This window comes from Drosophila mauritiana, chromosome X, assembly GCF_004382145.1.
Source record: "Drosophila mauritiana strain mau12 chromosome X, ASM438214v1, whole genome shotgun sequence".
Classification (NCBI taxonomy): Eukaryota; Metazoa; Arthropoda; class Insecta; order Diptera; family Drosophilidae; genus Drosophila; species Drosophila mauritiana.
The window spans coordinates 7877713-7893900 of record NC_046672.1 but is presented as its reverse complement, the minus strand read 5'-3'; the positions used below and the strand labels follow the sequence as shown (position 1 = coordinate 7893900).

Sequence of the window (16188 nt, the reverse complement as noted above, 5' to 3'; positions counted from 1 at the left end):
TATATTACAATTTCCTAAATCTAAGAAAATTTGAATAATTTTGTCTTAAATCTCTTTTAAATTGTTAAATATAGAGCTATAAGAATCTGGAAAAATTAATCTTCAAAACTCGAAAGCTTTTTAGGATATAAAATGTGACATTGCAAATTGTGGTGAAATTACAAACTGCAGAATGTTCTAGATAACTAAAATAATTGGGTGGAGTAATAAACTTTTAAAAGTATAGAAAAGCGTGTTAGTTATATGTTTAAGATGGTTTTGTTTTTAAACGAGAAGTCATTGTCTAAGAATAAGTGAAAATAAATCAAGAATTTTCAATTGCAAAAGTATTAAGTATTATTATTATTATTAAATGAGAATTGTAGGGTCTACATAGCAAAGCCCAAATCTAAAAGAAAAAACCCTTTACGCTTTAAATAATAAATAAATAATTGATTTAAGCAACACATGCAGTCAGCCTATCGGACTATCGCTATCGGTTGGCAAAACAACTTAACGCGTCGGCCAGCGGCTCTTTGGCATAACAGCAGCTGGGCACATTCAAAATTTGTATTTAAAGTGGAGCGTTTTATTGTTTTGGGCATTCGTTAGTGCTAATAACACTGTTTACGTTGTCGGAGAATTTGGCGGCAAAGGAAACGCAATACCAAAGTCGCGTTTAAAGAAATTACAAATATACAAAATAATTACGGTAATTTCGAGTGAAATAATTATTGTGAAATACCCACACACACACACAAACACATACTCTCTCACACCCACACACTCAGCACAATTCCAATTGGAAAGAACCTTTCTGGGCGGGGGAGCACGTTTCGCGTGAATTTCACCCGTGATTTTAGAGATTTCTTGATCTCTATTCCGGTGGCAGCCGCATTTCTATAATTAAAACCGAAGCTGAACCAGCAACAGCGAATAAAAATCAAATTTGAAAGAAACCTGTCCGCATTATCTGTTTACATCCAAAGAGAGCAGCTGACGCCGCAGCTGTAAATTGGAGGGTGTGAAGTGAGGAAAACACGCGACCTGCTAACAGAATCATTTGTTGTTTTTTCTTTTTTTGTTCTTGTAATACTAATAATCGTGAATTCAATTTCGATAGAAACACCCACACACCAACACACATCGCAACACCAAAAACATAAAAAGGAAATAGTGAGAGCGCAAAAACAGCGGTAAATTCGGCAAATAACGTTACACAACCCACCAAAACTGCAGCGAGAGAGCGGCAGAGAGCGAAACAGAGCGACGAAGAACAAGAAGCAGGTCAGTGCACATTTTTAATAATGAAAATGGTAATCTATTGGGCAAATGCATACTATGTTCGAATAGAGCAAATAAAGTTCTAATATCTCCAACGCGTTGTGTTCCTTGTTAGCTGTTGGTCTTGACAAATATAGAAAACTTACGAAAAAACGACCTGTGGAACATACTTTAGCACTTGCAGTGGCGCATCCGCATTTATTTGAGGGGGGCTACTTCTGTTGATACCATTTTTGTAGCCTACTTTTTCAATAAAACCCAAAACCGTATTGCCATTTGGTTTATTTTCTTTGATAGTGGGTATTTTTGCTTTTGTTATGGCCATACATTGTATAACAATATTTATGCACCCATTCCGATTGGACAAACGCAACAGCTGAGTGGACAGGAATCCAATAGCCGCACATTCTTATTGGAACGTCAGCGCGCGCGTGTACTTTTGTTTTTGCTTGTGTTTGCGCGTGTGTGCGTTTGCGACTTCCCTTTTGCCGGCAATTCGTTGTTGTTGGTGTGTTTTTCTTTGCCCCATGTTGATGTTTTTGCTATTACTGGTATTTCATTTAACACTAGTGGCGAGTCAGGTTTTATAATGATTCCGCTCAAAGGGGGTCAAAGTGGCACGGCCTTGGGCTCCGCTGGGCCCACAATGGTGGTCAAGATATTAGGACCATCGAAGAAAAAATATGTGTAAAAAATTATATATACTTCAAAATATGGAATATTTTATTAAGCAATATTTCTTGAAGGGCAGTGTTTTTAAACTCGCAAACTGAAATGAGTAGTTGTGTAAATGCAAATATGTTTACAATGATTCATGTCTGTAGAACAGAAAGTGAACTTTCGAGAAAGCAAATCAAATTTCTCAATTAACTGATATGATTGCTATTTTTATGGGCCACGGTGTTAATAATTGTGTCTATAGGTACACTTTGTAAATGCGTAATTATCAGGGGGCCAACTATTTCTTTCTTTTTTTATTGATTTTCTATGTTTGTGGCTTGCGGTAATTACCGGGCAATTCGATTTTAAGTATCCGCCGGACTTTGTTGTACTTTGTATTTGTACTTTCCGGTGTGTGTGGTTGTTGTGGTCACAGCCTTGACATTAGTTCATTTGTATGTGCATGCGATTTACAGTCCCTCATCTGATTTCTTGTATACCATATACTATATAATATATAATATATACTATATACTATATTTTTTGGGTGGTAAAAATCGACCTTGGGTGGAAACTTCTGGCATTCTATAATATTCTCCCATTTGGCATGACCAATCGAAAAATGTGTAGCTGCAATGGGTGCCTCTAATCACCGATACCGATATACAGAGGTGGTCAAAAGTATTTACACAACGAGCTTTTTTTTCAATTAGTTGACAATTGAAAAAAAAGCTCGTTGTGTAAATACTTTTGACCACCTCTGTAAGGCCGCGCAGTTTGTGGGTTTTGCCGAGTCACTGTTTGCCGGCGAAAGTGACGTCATGGAGCATGCGAGCGGATTGCTCATACGCCGCGTATGACCGAGCTCTAAGGGGGTATTCCTCTCCAGCCAGCTACGCACCACCAGATGGAGATCCCCGCCGAAAACGAAGGAAATGTGGAATTGGGAATCGCTGGGATGTGGAAGTGTTTGCCGCAATTTCACCACAATATGCAAAGTTTCCGACTGACGTCACTTCGGGATGGTGGGAATAGAAGGGATGGGGGAGAAACCAAAAAAAAAAAAGGAGCGAAAGAGGGTGGAAGGCAATCGAAAAACAAAATATCATATCACTTTACTTTCGTGATCTATCAGCATGAGAAAGCAGAAATATCTCACGAATTATGAACGTGACTCACACAGCGGCGGCCACAGTGATGATTCGTTTTGAGGAACGCGCGAAAACTATAAACTATTTAAACTATCAAACTATTTAAACTATAAACATGCTGTATAGTTTTGAATTGGCATAACTTTTGGGTTGTAGCTAAATGAGAATCGAATGAAACTGTTGCTTAAAGTTAACTAGTGGTCATTACACGTGGTGTCCACTGTACACACGCATCTCACGATCAGTTACGACTGTTTGCTGTTCGATAGCGGCGTGCGAAAAGCAATCAAAGCTTTTCAATGCCCTTTGCAATTGTTGTGACATTTGCCATTGTATTATCGCACCATGACTTGCCCCCAAATGCCAACTGTAATAGATATGCTATAGTTATATGTATGTAGATGTGTGCGTAGATATATCATGAACATTGAATAGATAAGTACCCGTACATTACGCATACGCCCGAGGGTCCGTTCAGATAGCACCATTTGGCCTTGCCTTAAGTTAGCCTTTATTGAGCGGCCTAATCCCGTCCATTGTCACGCTCACACACGCACATTTGCTACACCGAGCGAAAAGTGTCGTACAGTCATGAGTGATTATGATTTAATTGCGAAAAATCACAACAGCATGATGAGTTGGAGTGTGGGGGGGTTGTCTCTTATCACAACCTTATCGCCATGATGCTTTATCGTGTTTGTTTTTTCCATCAATTATATGACACATGCTACACGTTTTTTCTTTTTTATTTCTAACTGTTAGCCATGCAAATTAGCCTGACATTTCGCTAGTAGTTTATCAAAGCTCTATTTTCAACTACAATTGCAGGAGTCTCACCCTTTTTCTCGCCGTGTACTTTTAGGCCCCAATCTCCAGCAGGTGACAATTTGCTGATGCGCATTAGCGGCTAACTTGTTTGAGTAATCGCTTTTACAGCCGCATTGTTAATATAACCACTGATTGCCTTCGTTTTTTTAGTGCACGTCGTGTCCTTGTTTTAGCTTTTTAATTGCTTCTTGGAAAAAAAATGTACAAAGTTGTGGCATTTACTAATTTGGCATGTAAATCAGAGCTATGACTACAGTTCAAGTCAAGAAAGTCGAAGTTTTTACTAAGCATTGAGTTAGTTTGAAGGGTTCATTAGACGGAAGTTTCTGATTTAAATTAAAATGAAATTCTCTAAATCGAATTAATTAATTAATTAATCGATACAATGGCCATGATAGTTTATGTTGAATAGTGTGTTTTCTAAGTTCGTGTGCTGCGTCGTGATCTCGTGACTAACCGACTTCCGTTCCAAGTTCTCCAGGCGAAACGATCTTAACTCTTAACTTTATTAGTCATAACTCAAGTGCAGTGCACTTGTAAGTAAGTAAACTTGTATGTAAGTAAGTGTCACTGCCAGGAAATGAATTTCAGTCGCGTTACTTTTGTTTGTTATGGCTTTACAACACTGGCATTAAGTTGGTTGTTTTTACGATTCTTACGATACGCACACACAAAAGCTCAAGGATTCTAACTGAAGATCCGTGGGTTAAACACAAGTGTTCAACAAGTGTTTGTGGGGCAATTTGTCTGTTGCTGTTTTGTGTTTATTTAACTGAAATGGGATACATGCATACATACGTAAAAACTGTTTTTAATTAGCAGTCTTCGTATGGCGAAAACAGGCAAACAGAATTTACAAAAAAAAAAAAAAAAAAAACTCAAATAAAAAAAAATTATGTCACATGATTCACACATTCAAACTGGAGACCGACTAGCCATCGTAATCTGCAGCAGATTGTTGTCCCTAGATCCCTCATTAATATATTTACTATATATATGTATATATCTCTATTGTTTTCCGATGTGTTTTGCCATCTCGAGTGCGTCACTCCTGCGATTGTTCTGGGCACTTTTGTTTGCACTCTATTTTACGCAATTGAACGACGGACGACTGTTGCTAATTAAACAACACAACTGGGAACAAATTCATATACGCATTCATTTGCACAAGTGCATCAACTGGCAGCAATAACAATTAGCAAGCAACGAACAAAAAAAAAATAATAATAAAAGATACACCGAAAATGATTAAGCCGATCGACGCACACGTGCTATTGCCATTTAAAGCGATCAATTTGTGAGGGGAAGGGGGGGAGGGTCTGGGGTTTTGTATCCGTATAAAATGTTTGCTAATTTCTATAATATAAACATAAAATACAATTAACGGCTGGCGCAAGAGTTATGTCAGAGATACAAATAAGTTGAGATCAGGCAAATGGCAGCTGAGATCGAAACTAAGTTTAGTTGAACCTATGGTTAAGTTTCTAAGTAAAAAAAAAAAAACCTAGCTTTGTCTAATTTCTATTATTTAAATAAATACCGAAATATTTGTAACCTTCGGTTAGTTACCATTAAATATGCAACTGCCAAGCTATTAATATTTGATCGGCGCTTGGCAAGCACTGCTGCACTTACTCCCCACGACGACTGGCAAACAATTAAGAAATTAATAATCCCGCCGAAGTGCACGCTTCTCGTCTTTCAAAAATTCCTCGCCACATGAAACTCGGTGCCCCGGTTCCCACATGCATAATACACGCCCACGTCGCACGGCGAACGGCGGGCCCCCCAGTTGCTTGGAATCCTCCGGAAGCCGCCCGCTTCTGCCCCACAGTAGCCCCATAGTACCCTTGCTCCTCCTCCCGCGCTGCGACTGCCATGGCCAAAGTGAATTTATTACGTCGCAATTCAGTGCGACGACGACCGTTTTATGAGTCGTATACGTAATCTGGCCGTTATCTTATAATTTTTCCTATGCACTTCGCTTTTGTCGAAATAGGCTTCTATTTCAATTCTCTTGTAGTCTCGAGTTGCATGCTTAGCACTAAATCCGATTTAAGTCCGTTTTAAGCTTGTATGAAATTTTAAACATATTTTGCCCATGATTACGCAGAAATGTGCATTCCCACATTTTTCTATCTGCAAGTTGTTGCCGCTGTCTTGCACTTTTCCCCGCTCCCACCGATTGCCAAATGGGCAAATGGCTTTTGTTTTCTATTTCACTGGCTGTCTGGCGACCCTGAAAAAATAAAGAAAAAAATAAAAAAAAAAAAAGAAAAAGAAAAAAAAACATGGCAAAGGCATCGCCAAGTTGTGTGTATGTTTCGCTTTGCACTTCCGTATTCGATTCGAAATTCTGAGTTTGCACATAGAAAACGTCATAATTGAACAAACATTTAGCAAATGAGCAATATTATATGAATAACTTGCATTCAAGCTGAATAAAGTAGTTTGCTAAATACCCAAAAATGGGAAAAGTTTGATTTCAACTAAGTCTGCTGACAAACAAATCTATTTTTAAACGGATCAGCTAAAACCCTTTTAATTTGGTTCATTTTAGCTGTGCAAAAGTAAACGTAGGTGCAAGCATATTTCAGAATGATTTCTCTCTGTGTATTGGTAGGCGGATGTTCCGATTCGCTTGGCTTCCGTTCGAGGATCATATTATGATTGCTGATTGACTGCTGATTTGGCGACGCCATTCAAAAATCAAAAACCCTTGAAAATGTCAAAACAAAATTTCCTGCGAACTCGCATTACGTATACGCAGTGTGGGAAAACCTTCGATTTGGGCAAATTTCGTGCGAAATATCACCAAATATCACAAAACCCAAGTCGAAAAGTGTCGATAAAGAGTTGTAATCAGCAGTATTCACTTGTTGTTAGCCATATTGCCGCGTCTTTTGAACTTGGCCTATCAGTCAGCAAAGTCATTTATGCGACTTCCCAATTCCAATTGTCGTTTTATCTTTTTCTTTTTTGTGTAATGTACTGCGAAAGTTGAGTGAATCATCGCATAATTCTTGGGCTTTTCCTTGTACACTAGTTTAAAATCTAACAAACACAGCCGCACAATGGTATCATTTTTGGCTTCGCCAACTGTTTTCATAAATGACATGGCACAATCCAAAAACGCAAGAAAAACAAATACACAACAAAAAAAACTCAAAATCATTGTGTGGCTCTGCCCTTCGTCAAATTCGATTGCGTTGGTCAGGATCACAAATCAGGCACCGCAAAAAAGCGTTCACAGTTTCTCGGCGACTATATAATTGTTCATATACTAGATACAATTATTATTCATCTACTAGATACAATTATTATTCATATACTAGATACAATTACATATAGATCTATGAGGGCGGTGTTAGAACCCAGAATTTACACACTAATTAGCAGTTGCAAAGAGCAAAACGAGATGTTTAGATGTACAAATTTTGAGATTGAAGATACTTGAAATACTTTGGTGATAAACTTAGGCTGGCATATTGACATATGGGCATCACATAAAGGAAATGGCACGAGTGTAAGGAAAAGTTCCTAACGATAAGGCGCTTCACCCACTTCGGCCAGTAATTTGCCTAATCCCGAGTGTAAAATGAATTGCTGGGTAACTGGGTGCCCATTATCTAACCCCATGCCAAGTGCATATGTACATACATATGTATATGCTTGTGCAATTGAGACTTATCTAAGCGCATTTGCATCGTCGCAGTAAGTCAGCCGGTAAAAAACAAGCAGCCAGCACAATCTTTAGCTAGCATTTTTCCAGCCCAGGAACATGGAGACCAGAAAAGATACAGATACAAATACATATGCAGATACAGATAAAGATGCAGATACATATACAGATGCAGATACAGATACAGATACAGATGCAGATACAGATACAGATACAGATACAGATACATATAGAGATGCAGATACAGATACAGATACAGATACAGATACAGATACAGATACAGATACAGATACAGATACAGATACAGATACAGATACAGATTCAGATACAGATACAGATACAGATACAGATACAGATACAGATACAGATACAGATAAAGATGCAGATACATATACCGATGCAGATACAGATACAGATGCAGACACAGATACAGATGCAGATACATTTACAGATACAAATACAGATGCAGATACAGATACAGATACAGATGCAGATACAGATACAGATACAGATACAGATACAGATACAGATACAGATACAGATACAGGTACATATACAGATACAGATACATATACCGATGCAGATACAGATACAGATGCAGTCACAGATACAGATACAGATACAGATACAGATACAGATACAGATACAGATACATATACGGATGCATATACAGATACGTATACAGATACATTTACAGATACATTTACAGATACAGATGCAGATACATATACATTTACAGATACAAATACAGATACAGATACAGATACATATAGAGATACAGGTACAGATACAGATACAGATACAGATACAGATACAGATACAGATGCAGATACATATAGAGATGCAGATACAGATACATTTACAGATACAGATACAGATGCAGATACAGATACAGATACAGATACAGATACAGATACATATAGAGATACAGGTACAGATACAGATACAGATACAGATACATATAGAGATACAGGTACAGATACAGATACAGATACAGATACAGATACAGATACAGATACAGATACAGATACAGATACAGATACAGATACATATAGAGATACAGATACAGATACAGATGCAGATACATATAGAGATGCAGATACAGATACATTTACAGATACAGATACAGATGCAGATACAGATACAGATACAGATACAGATACAGATACAGATACAGATACAGATACAGATACAGATACAGATACAGGTACAGATACAGATGCAGATACAGATACAGATACAGATACAGATACAGATACAGATACAGATACAGATGCAGATACAGATGCAGATACAGATACAGATACAGATACAGATACAGATACAGATACAGATACAGATGCAGATACAGATACAGATACAGATGCAGATACATATAGAGATGCAGATACAGATACAGATGCAGATACATTTACAGATACAGATACAGATACAGATACAGATACAGATACAGATGCAGATACAGATACAGATACAGATACAGATACAGATGCAGATGCAGATACAGATACAGATACAGATACAGATGCAGATACATATAGAGATGCAGATACAGATACATTTACAGATACAGATACAGATACAGATACAGATACATATACCGATGCAGATACAGATACAGATGCAGATACCCACTGATAGAAGCCACAAGTGTCCACTCGAGAGGAGCACTCCTCGTGCGAATCTGTCTACTTTTGTGTTCCGCATTCAACTTGTTGATTTGCTGTCGTATTGCTAATCAATCTGTTGCCAGCTGTGATAGGACATTCCAAGTGGCAAGTGGAATTAGGACGATAAGTATTTAGTTTTGGAGGCGGACAAGTAGTCATAGCCATGGTTCGGAAATAAACTGCAGTCGAGTGTCCGTAAACCGATAGATGGAATTAAATCGAAAATGATATAGAAATATACACAATAGCTGATCTTAAGAACCAGGCAATCGCTATAAATAGAGCCGAAAGCTGATATAAAGTTTAGAGTATCGAATTTGATTCGGTGTAATCATCAATTAAGTATGATGATCACAATACCCAGTGTACAAGTAACTGGATCCACTGAATTCCACGCTCCAGGTGTTTCCCCATTACCCAGATTCCTGAGTTCCTCGAAATGAAAGTGAAGCAGCACCTGGACCTGCGGGACCAGAGTTTCCAACGCTACTACCTGGAATCGTACACCAACTGCGAGTGCACAGAGTCCGCGTGAAATTCAATTGTATCATGTACGAATTTAGAAGTCCAACGAAATGATGATGATATACGGGGGGCAATTGATTGAAATCTATGCGTTTCCTCTCCGTCGTCGCATTGAATATTATAAAGTAGCCCGAAACTTGATTGGCAGTTATTTACAATTCCGATGTCGTTTCGAGTATTTTGTGGACAAAATGCCACACCAACCGCCCCCTTCTCGCCACAATTTTTATGAAACGGTGGTAAATCAGCGACAAAGCCCCCTGAAATCTATAAATATGTAGCAACTTAATATATATAATAAACCCTTCTGGCCAGATTACCAGATTCGCAAAAAAAAAAATATATGTGAATTCCATACTGTCGGCCAGCGACGAGTAATTCTAAATATAATAAATAACTGCCCAAATAATTATAATGGCACTCGATCGTTTCGAGTGCGCGTCCCGTCCCGTGTTCCATGGATCATTTATGGATTGCCTCGGCTCTTCGTGGCCCGTTTTATGGCCGCCGATCCGATTCCGATCGACCAGATATGGACGTCCAGCCCCTGCTTCACATATTCCTTGCTCTTCCGTTCCGGCTGCGTGTGCCCACTTGGCCCGGTAAACCCATCGAACCGCCTTCGTCCACCGACAACGGATGGGGATTCGGATTTTTCGGTTCGTCGTCAGCCGATTTCGATTCCGATCGCCATCGCCATCGGCTCGTAAAAAGCTGGAGTCTGGCCGCGTATAAATTTAGTCGCTGTTTGGCCGTGGAGCGACAAGAAACCTTCTGGCCAAGAAACGCACATCTATATACTTTCAAGTTCAAATTGTTTATCGAAAGTGTTAATAACTAGCGAGCGAGGCACAAAGAACAAGAAACAGGTATCCTTAACGAAAGTGAATTTAAGTGAAAAAATACCAAGTGACTTATTTTTTTTTATTTTTTTTTTTTTGTGAACTCAAAAAAAAAAAAGGGGGCTATTAATTTGCTAGCCAAATAAGAAGTTTTCATTTGTAGATTCTTGTTTCTTCTCTGATTTTTATCTACTTACCAAGTTTAATTAAACAATTTAAAGTTGCTGTCTTGGAACATTCTTGATAATTTAATATCAAACCTTAAAAGCATCTTTAAAAGTTTTAAACTAGTAATAAATATAGTTTGCAAGCCAAGCATTAGTATTGTTTATAAATTAAAGCTTGGCATAGTGAATATTCCATATAGAAAATTAACATTTGAAGTTGTTCAGCTGTTTGATCGGCTCTTTTTGAGATTCTTTAGAAATCTGTTCAAATACAATAGAATCTCGTATTCAATGGTAATTACCAGTTGCCAGTTCAAATTCAACATTACACAATCGCTTCGAATGTCGCTCCAAATTCCTTTGTAATTTAGATTTGGATTTCGGCCACGATCGGTGGGTTCATTGTGGCCATAACAGTTTGGCCATACGCCCCACTGGGTTGGTTAGTTGGCTTTGATTTGGGTGAAGCTGGTGCGTATCGGATCGGATCCGATTCCCATACGCATTTCCATTCCGTTGACATCTCAGCCAGTGAACTCGACTGAAGTGGAGTGTTTTTATGGTTTTTTTTTTTTTTTTTGTTTTTTTTTTTTTTTTGTTGAGTGTTTTGGTGGCGGTCGTAAATCTGCGATCTGAAATTTCCGATTCCCCCCGTATGATTCAATCAGTTCGAGTGGCGCACAGCAACTTGTCGGCTGTCTAAATATACTATAATTGTATATTTTCCACACTTTTACAAGCACATGCATACGTACATCGGAGCACATGGAATTAAACCCAAAGGCTGATTTACCCACGTTATCAATTATTTGATTAATATTTGGTCCGTCGTCGCACCTTATCAATTAATTGACTCAAATGTTGTAAATTGTGCGAGTGTCAAGAGCAAGGAGCAAACAAAAAATAAATAAATAAAAAAAATAATGCACTTGATTCCGGCACACGAATGCACTTTCGTGTCCGTTCACACATACATATGTATAACTTAACGTAGATAAATTAATTGAATTCCGCCGACTTTCGACTGAAACTTGAGGTGGTGCGGCCAACGGAGGGCATTGACTGGCGATCGGCGATCGGTGATCGGCGGATACGGGGTGTTAATTAATTATTAAGCATGCGTCTGCACAGAGAGAAAAAATCGAAGAAAAATATGCCAACTTAATTGAATGGATAGTTGCATGCTACATTTGCTACTTAATCGTAATTATTTCATATGATATTAACAGAGCTATCACTGTATTTGTTGTTAGTATATGGATTAGATTTCGATAAAGGGATTCCAAACAATGGACTCTGAATTCGAGCTGGACCTTCTTGGCCTCCTCAGTCATATCGTTTATGCAATTGCACTGCGAATGCAAATTACCAACTGCAATTGCAATTGCCTCGATTGCAGTTTTCCATGTTCCGAATGCGATTGCGATGGCGATTGCACAATGTGCGCTAGTTGAAATGGAAACGAAAGTGGAGGGACGGACGTGTGTAGATGGAAGTGGTATTCGGGATGATAATGGCGCAGTTGTCGTAGTAGTCTGTTCCGGACGTCTCATCGGATCGGTTTCGAATGAAACAGTAGGTTCGGGACAATGGATTAGGCCGGGTCAGGTTGGCGATAGGCATAACCATGGGATTCATGGCACATGAGCGATAGTAACACAAATGGTTTTTCACATCTTCTTGCAGCAATGGGTCTACTGAGCGAGGGCAGTCCACTCTCCTGGGAGGAGACCAAGGCGCTGGCTGATCATGTGCGTGAGCATGGCGTGAATCAGTTCATCAACCTGTACCACAGACTCAAGGATCGCCAGGGTGACATACTCAAATGGGGCGACGAGGTGGAGTACATCATTGTCAAGTTCGACGATGATCAGAAGGTGGCACGTGTGGCGCTGCGCGCCCAGGATCTGCTGGCGCAGCTCAATGAGAAGGAACTGGCCGATCCCAATGGCGTCAAGTCGCTGTGGCGTCCGGAATACGGAGCCTACATGATTGAGGGCACACCGGGCAAACCCTTTGGCGGTCTGATGGCACACTTCAATCTGGTGGAGGCCAATATGCGCTATCGTCGCGAGGAGGTCACCGAGCTGCTGGCCAAGGACGAGTGCGTCATGTCCATTACGAATTTCCCGCGACTCGGCGCACCAAATTTCACTTATCCGCTGGCCCAGCCGCGTCCCGAGGATCCTCTCAGTTCAGCCCGCTCGCTCTACTTCCCGGATGAGGCCATCTTTCCGGGTCACCCGCGTTTCAAGACCCTCACGCGTAACATTCGCAAGCGACGCGGCGAGAAGGTGTCCATCAAGCTAAAGGGTAAGCATTTCATTCCTCGTTTACGACTACCATTAACCAACTAATGCGACCAACTAATTGTATCTATATCTTTGCCATTGCAGTTTTCAAGGACACAAAGACGAAGCTACCGGTGGAGGGTGCGCCGCCTGGCGAACCGGATGTGGTGCTCCTGGACGCCATGGGCTTCGGCATGGGCTGCTGCTGCTTGCAGCTCACCTTCCAGGCCTGTAACATTACGGAGGCGCGTCGCCTCTACGACCAGCTGGCTCCACTCTGTCCGATCATGTTGGCTCTGACGGCCGCTTCGCCCATTTACAGGGGCTATCTAACCGAGTCGGATTGCCGCTGGAATGTGATTAGCTCCTCGGTGGATTGCCGCACGGAAGAGGAACGCGGACTGGCGCCGCTGGATCAGCAAAAGTTCAAGATAGCCAAGTCGCGATACGATTCGATTGACTCGTATTTGTCGCCCGAGGGAGCCAAATACAACGATGTGCCGCTCACATACGATGAGAAGGTCTACCAGCGTCTGGTGGAGGGCGGTATCGATCATCTGTTGGCCCAGCATGTGGCCCATTTGTTTATACGCGACACCGTCTCGCTGTTCAGCGAGAAGGTGCATCAAAACGACAACGAGGATACGGATCATTTCGAGAACATTCAGTCCACCAACTGGCAGACCATGCGCTTCAAGCCGCCGCCACCGAACAGCTCGATTGGCTGGCGTGTGGAGTTCCGACCTTGCGAGGCACAGATCAGTGATTTCGAGAACGCGGCCATCGTGTGCTTTGTGGTGCTGCTCACCCGTGTGATCCTCTCCTACCAGCTGAACTTCCTAACGCCGATCAGCAAGGTGGACGAGAACATGCAGACGGCCCAGAAGCGGGATGCTTGTCGCAAGGAGAAGTTTTGGTTCCGCAAATCCTCGAAGACCACCGAGCAGAGGGCGGCCAAGGCGCAGGCGCAGGCACTAGCTCAAGCTCAGGCCCAGACCAATGGCAAGGCCACATTGAATGGCAATGGACTGGCAAATGGAAATGGGAATGGCAGCGAGAACGGTGACCAGGAGGAGCAGCAGCAGCCTCTGACCAACGGTTCGGCCAAGATGAATGGCCACGGAAATGGCACCACTAATGGCACCACTAACGGCACCAACGGCTCCTCCAATGGATCATCGAATGGCGCCGATAGCGATCACACCGACACCGATGACGAGGAGAATGAGCTTTTCCAGCTGCTGTCCATCAATGAGATCTTCAATGGAAAGGTGAGTGAAACAATGTCCAGAATACATTTTTAGAAACTTATGCCATCTTACCAATCTACCAACAGCCCAACGTATTTCCGGGTCTGGTGCCATTGATCCGCAGCTATCTGCAGTCCATGGAGGTGGACACCGATACGCATTGCACCATTGAACAGTATCTTCGCTTTATCCAGAAGCGTGCCGCCGGCGAGCTGATCACCACGGCCACCTGGATGCGCGAACAGGTGCTTAGCCACCCGGACTACAAGTAAGTTCTATACCTAGATGTTCAACCCTGCAGTGGAACTAATCCAATGTAATGTATTAAACAGGCAGGATTCCGTGGTGAGCGAGCGCATCAACTACGATTTGCTGAAACGCATCCAAGGCATCCAGGAGGGCAAGCAGGTGGAGCCGGCGCTGCTCGGACAAGACTATCATTCCAAGACGAAGACGAAAGACTTCATTCCGCCGGCCTTGCAGAAGCAGTTGGCCAAGAACGGCTGCTGCGAGGAGAAATGATCGAGGAGCGCGCTGCGGACGCGTCCAACGCAGCTGGCCGCCGGTGGCCGGCGCATGTGATTCGGGTTTTGTGGGTCCGTTCGGATGGAGTGCGGCATATATGTTGAGGGCAAAGGCGAAGGCAACGGCAAAACGAAACGGAATGGATACGTTACGGATACGGAGAAAAATGTATCAATATTAATTTAATAGCATAATTTCAAACGGATTAACAATTAGCGTGCACCAAGATCCTAATTGTGGACAAATGTTTTGCGGCCGTGCATGACCTTTTGGAAATGAAAGTCAAGCAGAAGAGGCGACGGAGAAGGAGGATGGATTAAGGAATGGTTATGGGGCACACGAGGATCCACCTGCCAGGGGATCCTTCGCCAGCCAGGATATCCTCCAGGAAATCACCATGCTCTCGTCATCGTTTCGATGGGACTTCGAGATCATCGAGATCCTCGAACCCTCGATAGCGGCCGATTTGCCATAGTTAAATAGAGAGCTAAATGGAACTTCGAAACCAAACCAACTATATACCAGCATCAAGAACTACTACGGCAACATAAATCTCAACCAAGTGCCGTTCCACGAGACCTACAAAAATATGAATACATATAGTTCAAAACGAGGCAAGGTTAAAAGTGTATTTCTGTTTGTTTTCGTTTATATCGTATATATTTATTATATTATTCCTATTCTTATAAAAGCAAGTACAATGAAAAGTTGTTTATTTTTTTTAATAGATATATTTACACACACACATACACACGCAAATACACATATGTCTAAAAGTGGCCTGCTGTTATTAAACTAGATATGATAAGTACACATATAACGAAAAACAACACTGTGCTATTATAATTTATTGTGTATGTGATTGTTTCACCATTATGATACGATTATGATTTATTGTGACCACAAGCAAGCAAATAAACGGAAAATATTGTTGAATCTTTAAACTTAGTCGAATTGGGTCGTCAAGGACTTAGGGACTTTTGATATGATGCCTTCTGAATCAAACAAAAACTGTACTTATAAACTATTTACGCCTAGTGAACGTTATTACAAAGGGGTTTCCCCTGCGAATTGTAGTCTAAAATAGCAAATTGCGGTTATAACTAATCAAAATGAAAAAAAAACAAAATATATACATATGTGTGCCACAGGCAAAACGTTTAACCAAAATAAAAACTTGCTAGCATTTAAATAAACATTTTTATAACGCATCCCAAGAATTTGCTTGTCCTTAAAATCAGTATTTTTATATAAATCGCTCCATGTACTGTCCCCCACAAACGAGTTAAATATTATATGCAAATAAAGAAACGTTTTCCTAAAAACAGAAAGAG

The 16188-nt window shown here is 41.0% G+C and overlaps 1 protein-coding gene across 2 annotated transcripts; it reads left to right on the top strand.

Annotated features, from left to right (window-relative positions):
- Window positions 1-563: 563 nt before the first annotated feature.
- On the top strand, window positions 564-15798 carry LOC117146900 (glutamate--cysteine ligase). Of its 2 annotated transcripts, XM_033313507.1 has the most exons (6): window positions 564-691; window positions 1103-1266; window positions 12475-13101; window positions 13185-14350; window positions 14416-14597; window positions 14662-15798. In XM_033313507.1, the coding sequence occupies exons 3-6, from the start codon at window positions 12477-12479 to the stop codon at window positions 14849-14851; spliced, it is 2163 nt and encodes a 720-aa protein (XP_033169398.1). In that variant the 5' UTR covers window positions 564-691; window positions 1103-1266; window positions 12475-12476; the 3' UTR covers window positions 14852-15798. The 2 variants fall into 2 exon arrangements, with proteins under 2 accessions (XP_033169398.1, XP_033169399.1); XM_033313508.1 differs by lacking the exons at window positions 564-691; window positions 1103-1266 and adding an exon at window positions 10533-10648.
- The last annotated feature ends 390 nt before the right edge of the window (window positions 15799-16188 follow it).

Coding starts and splice junctions, on each gene's coding strand:
- LOC117146900 (XM_033313507.1), top strand. CDS start 12,477: ATGGGTCTACTGAGCGAGGGCAGTCCACTCTCCTGGGAGGAGACCAAG. Junction 13,102..13,184: donor GGTGTCCATCAAGCTAAAGG/GTAAGCATTTCA, acceptor TTGCCATTGCAG/TTTTCAAGGACACAAAGACG. Junction 14,598..14,661: donor CTTAGCCACCCGGACTACAA/GTAAGTTCTATA, acceptor TGTATTAAACAG/GCAGGATTCCGTGGTGAGCG.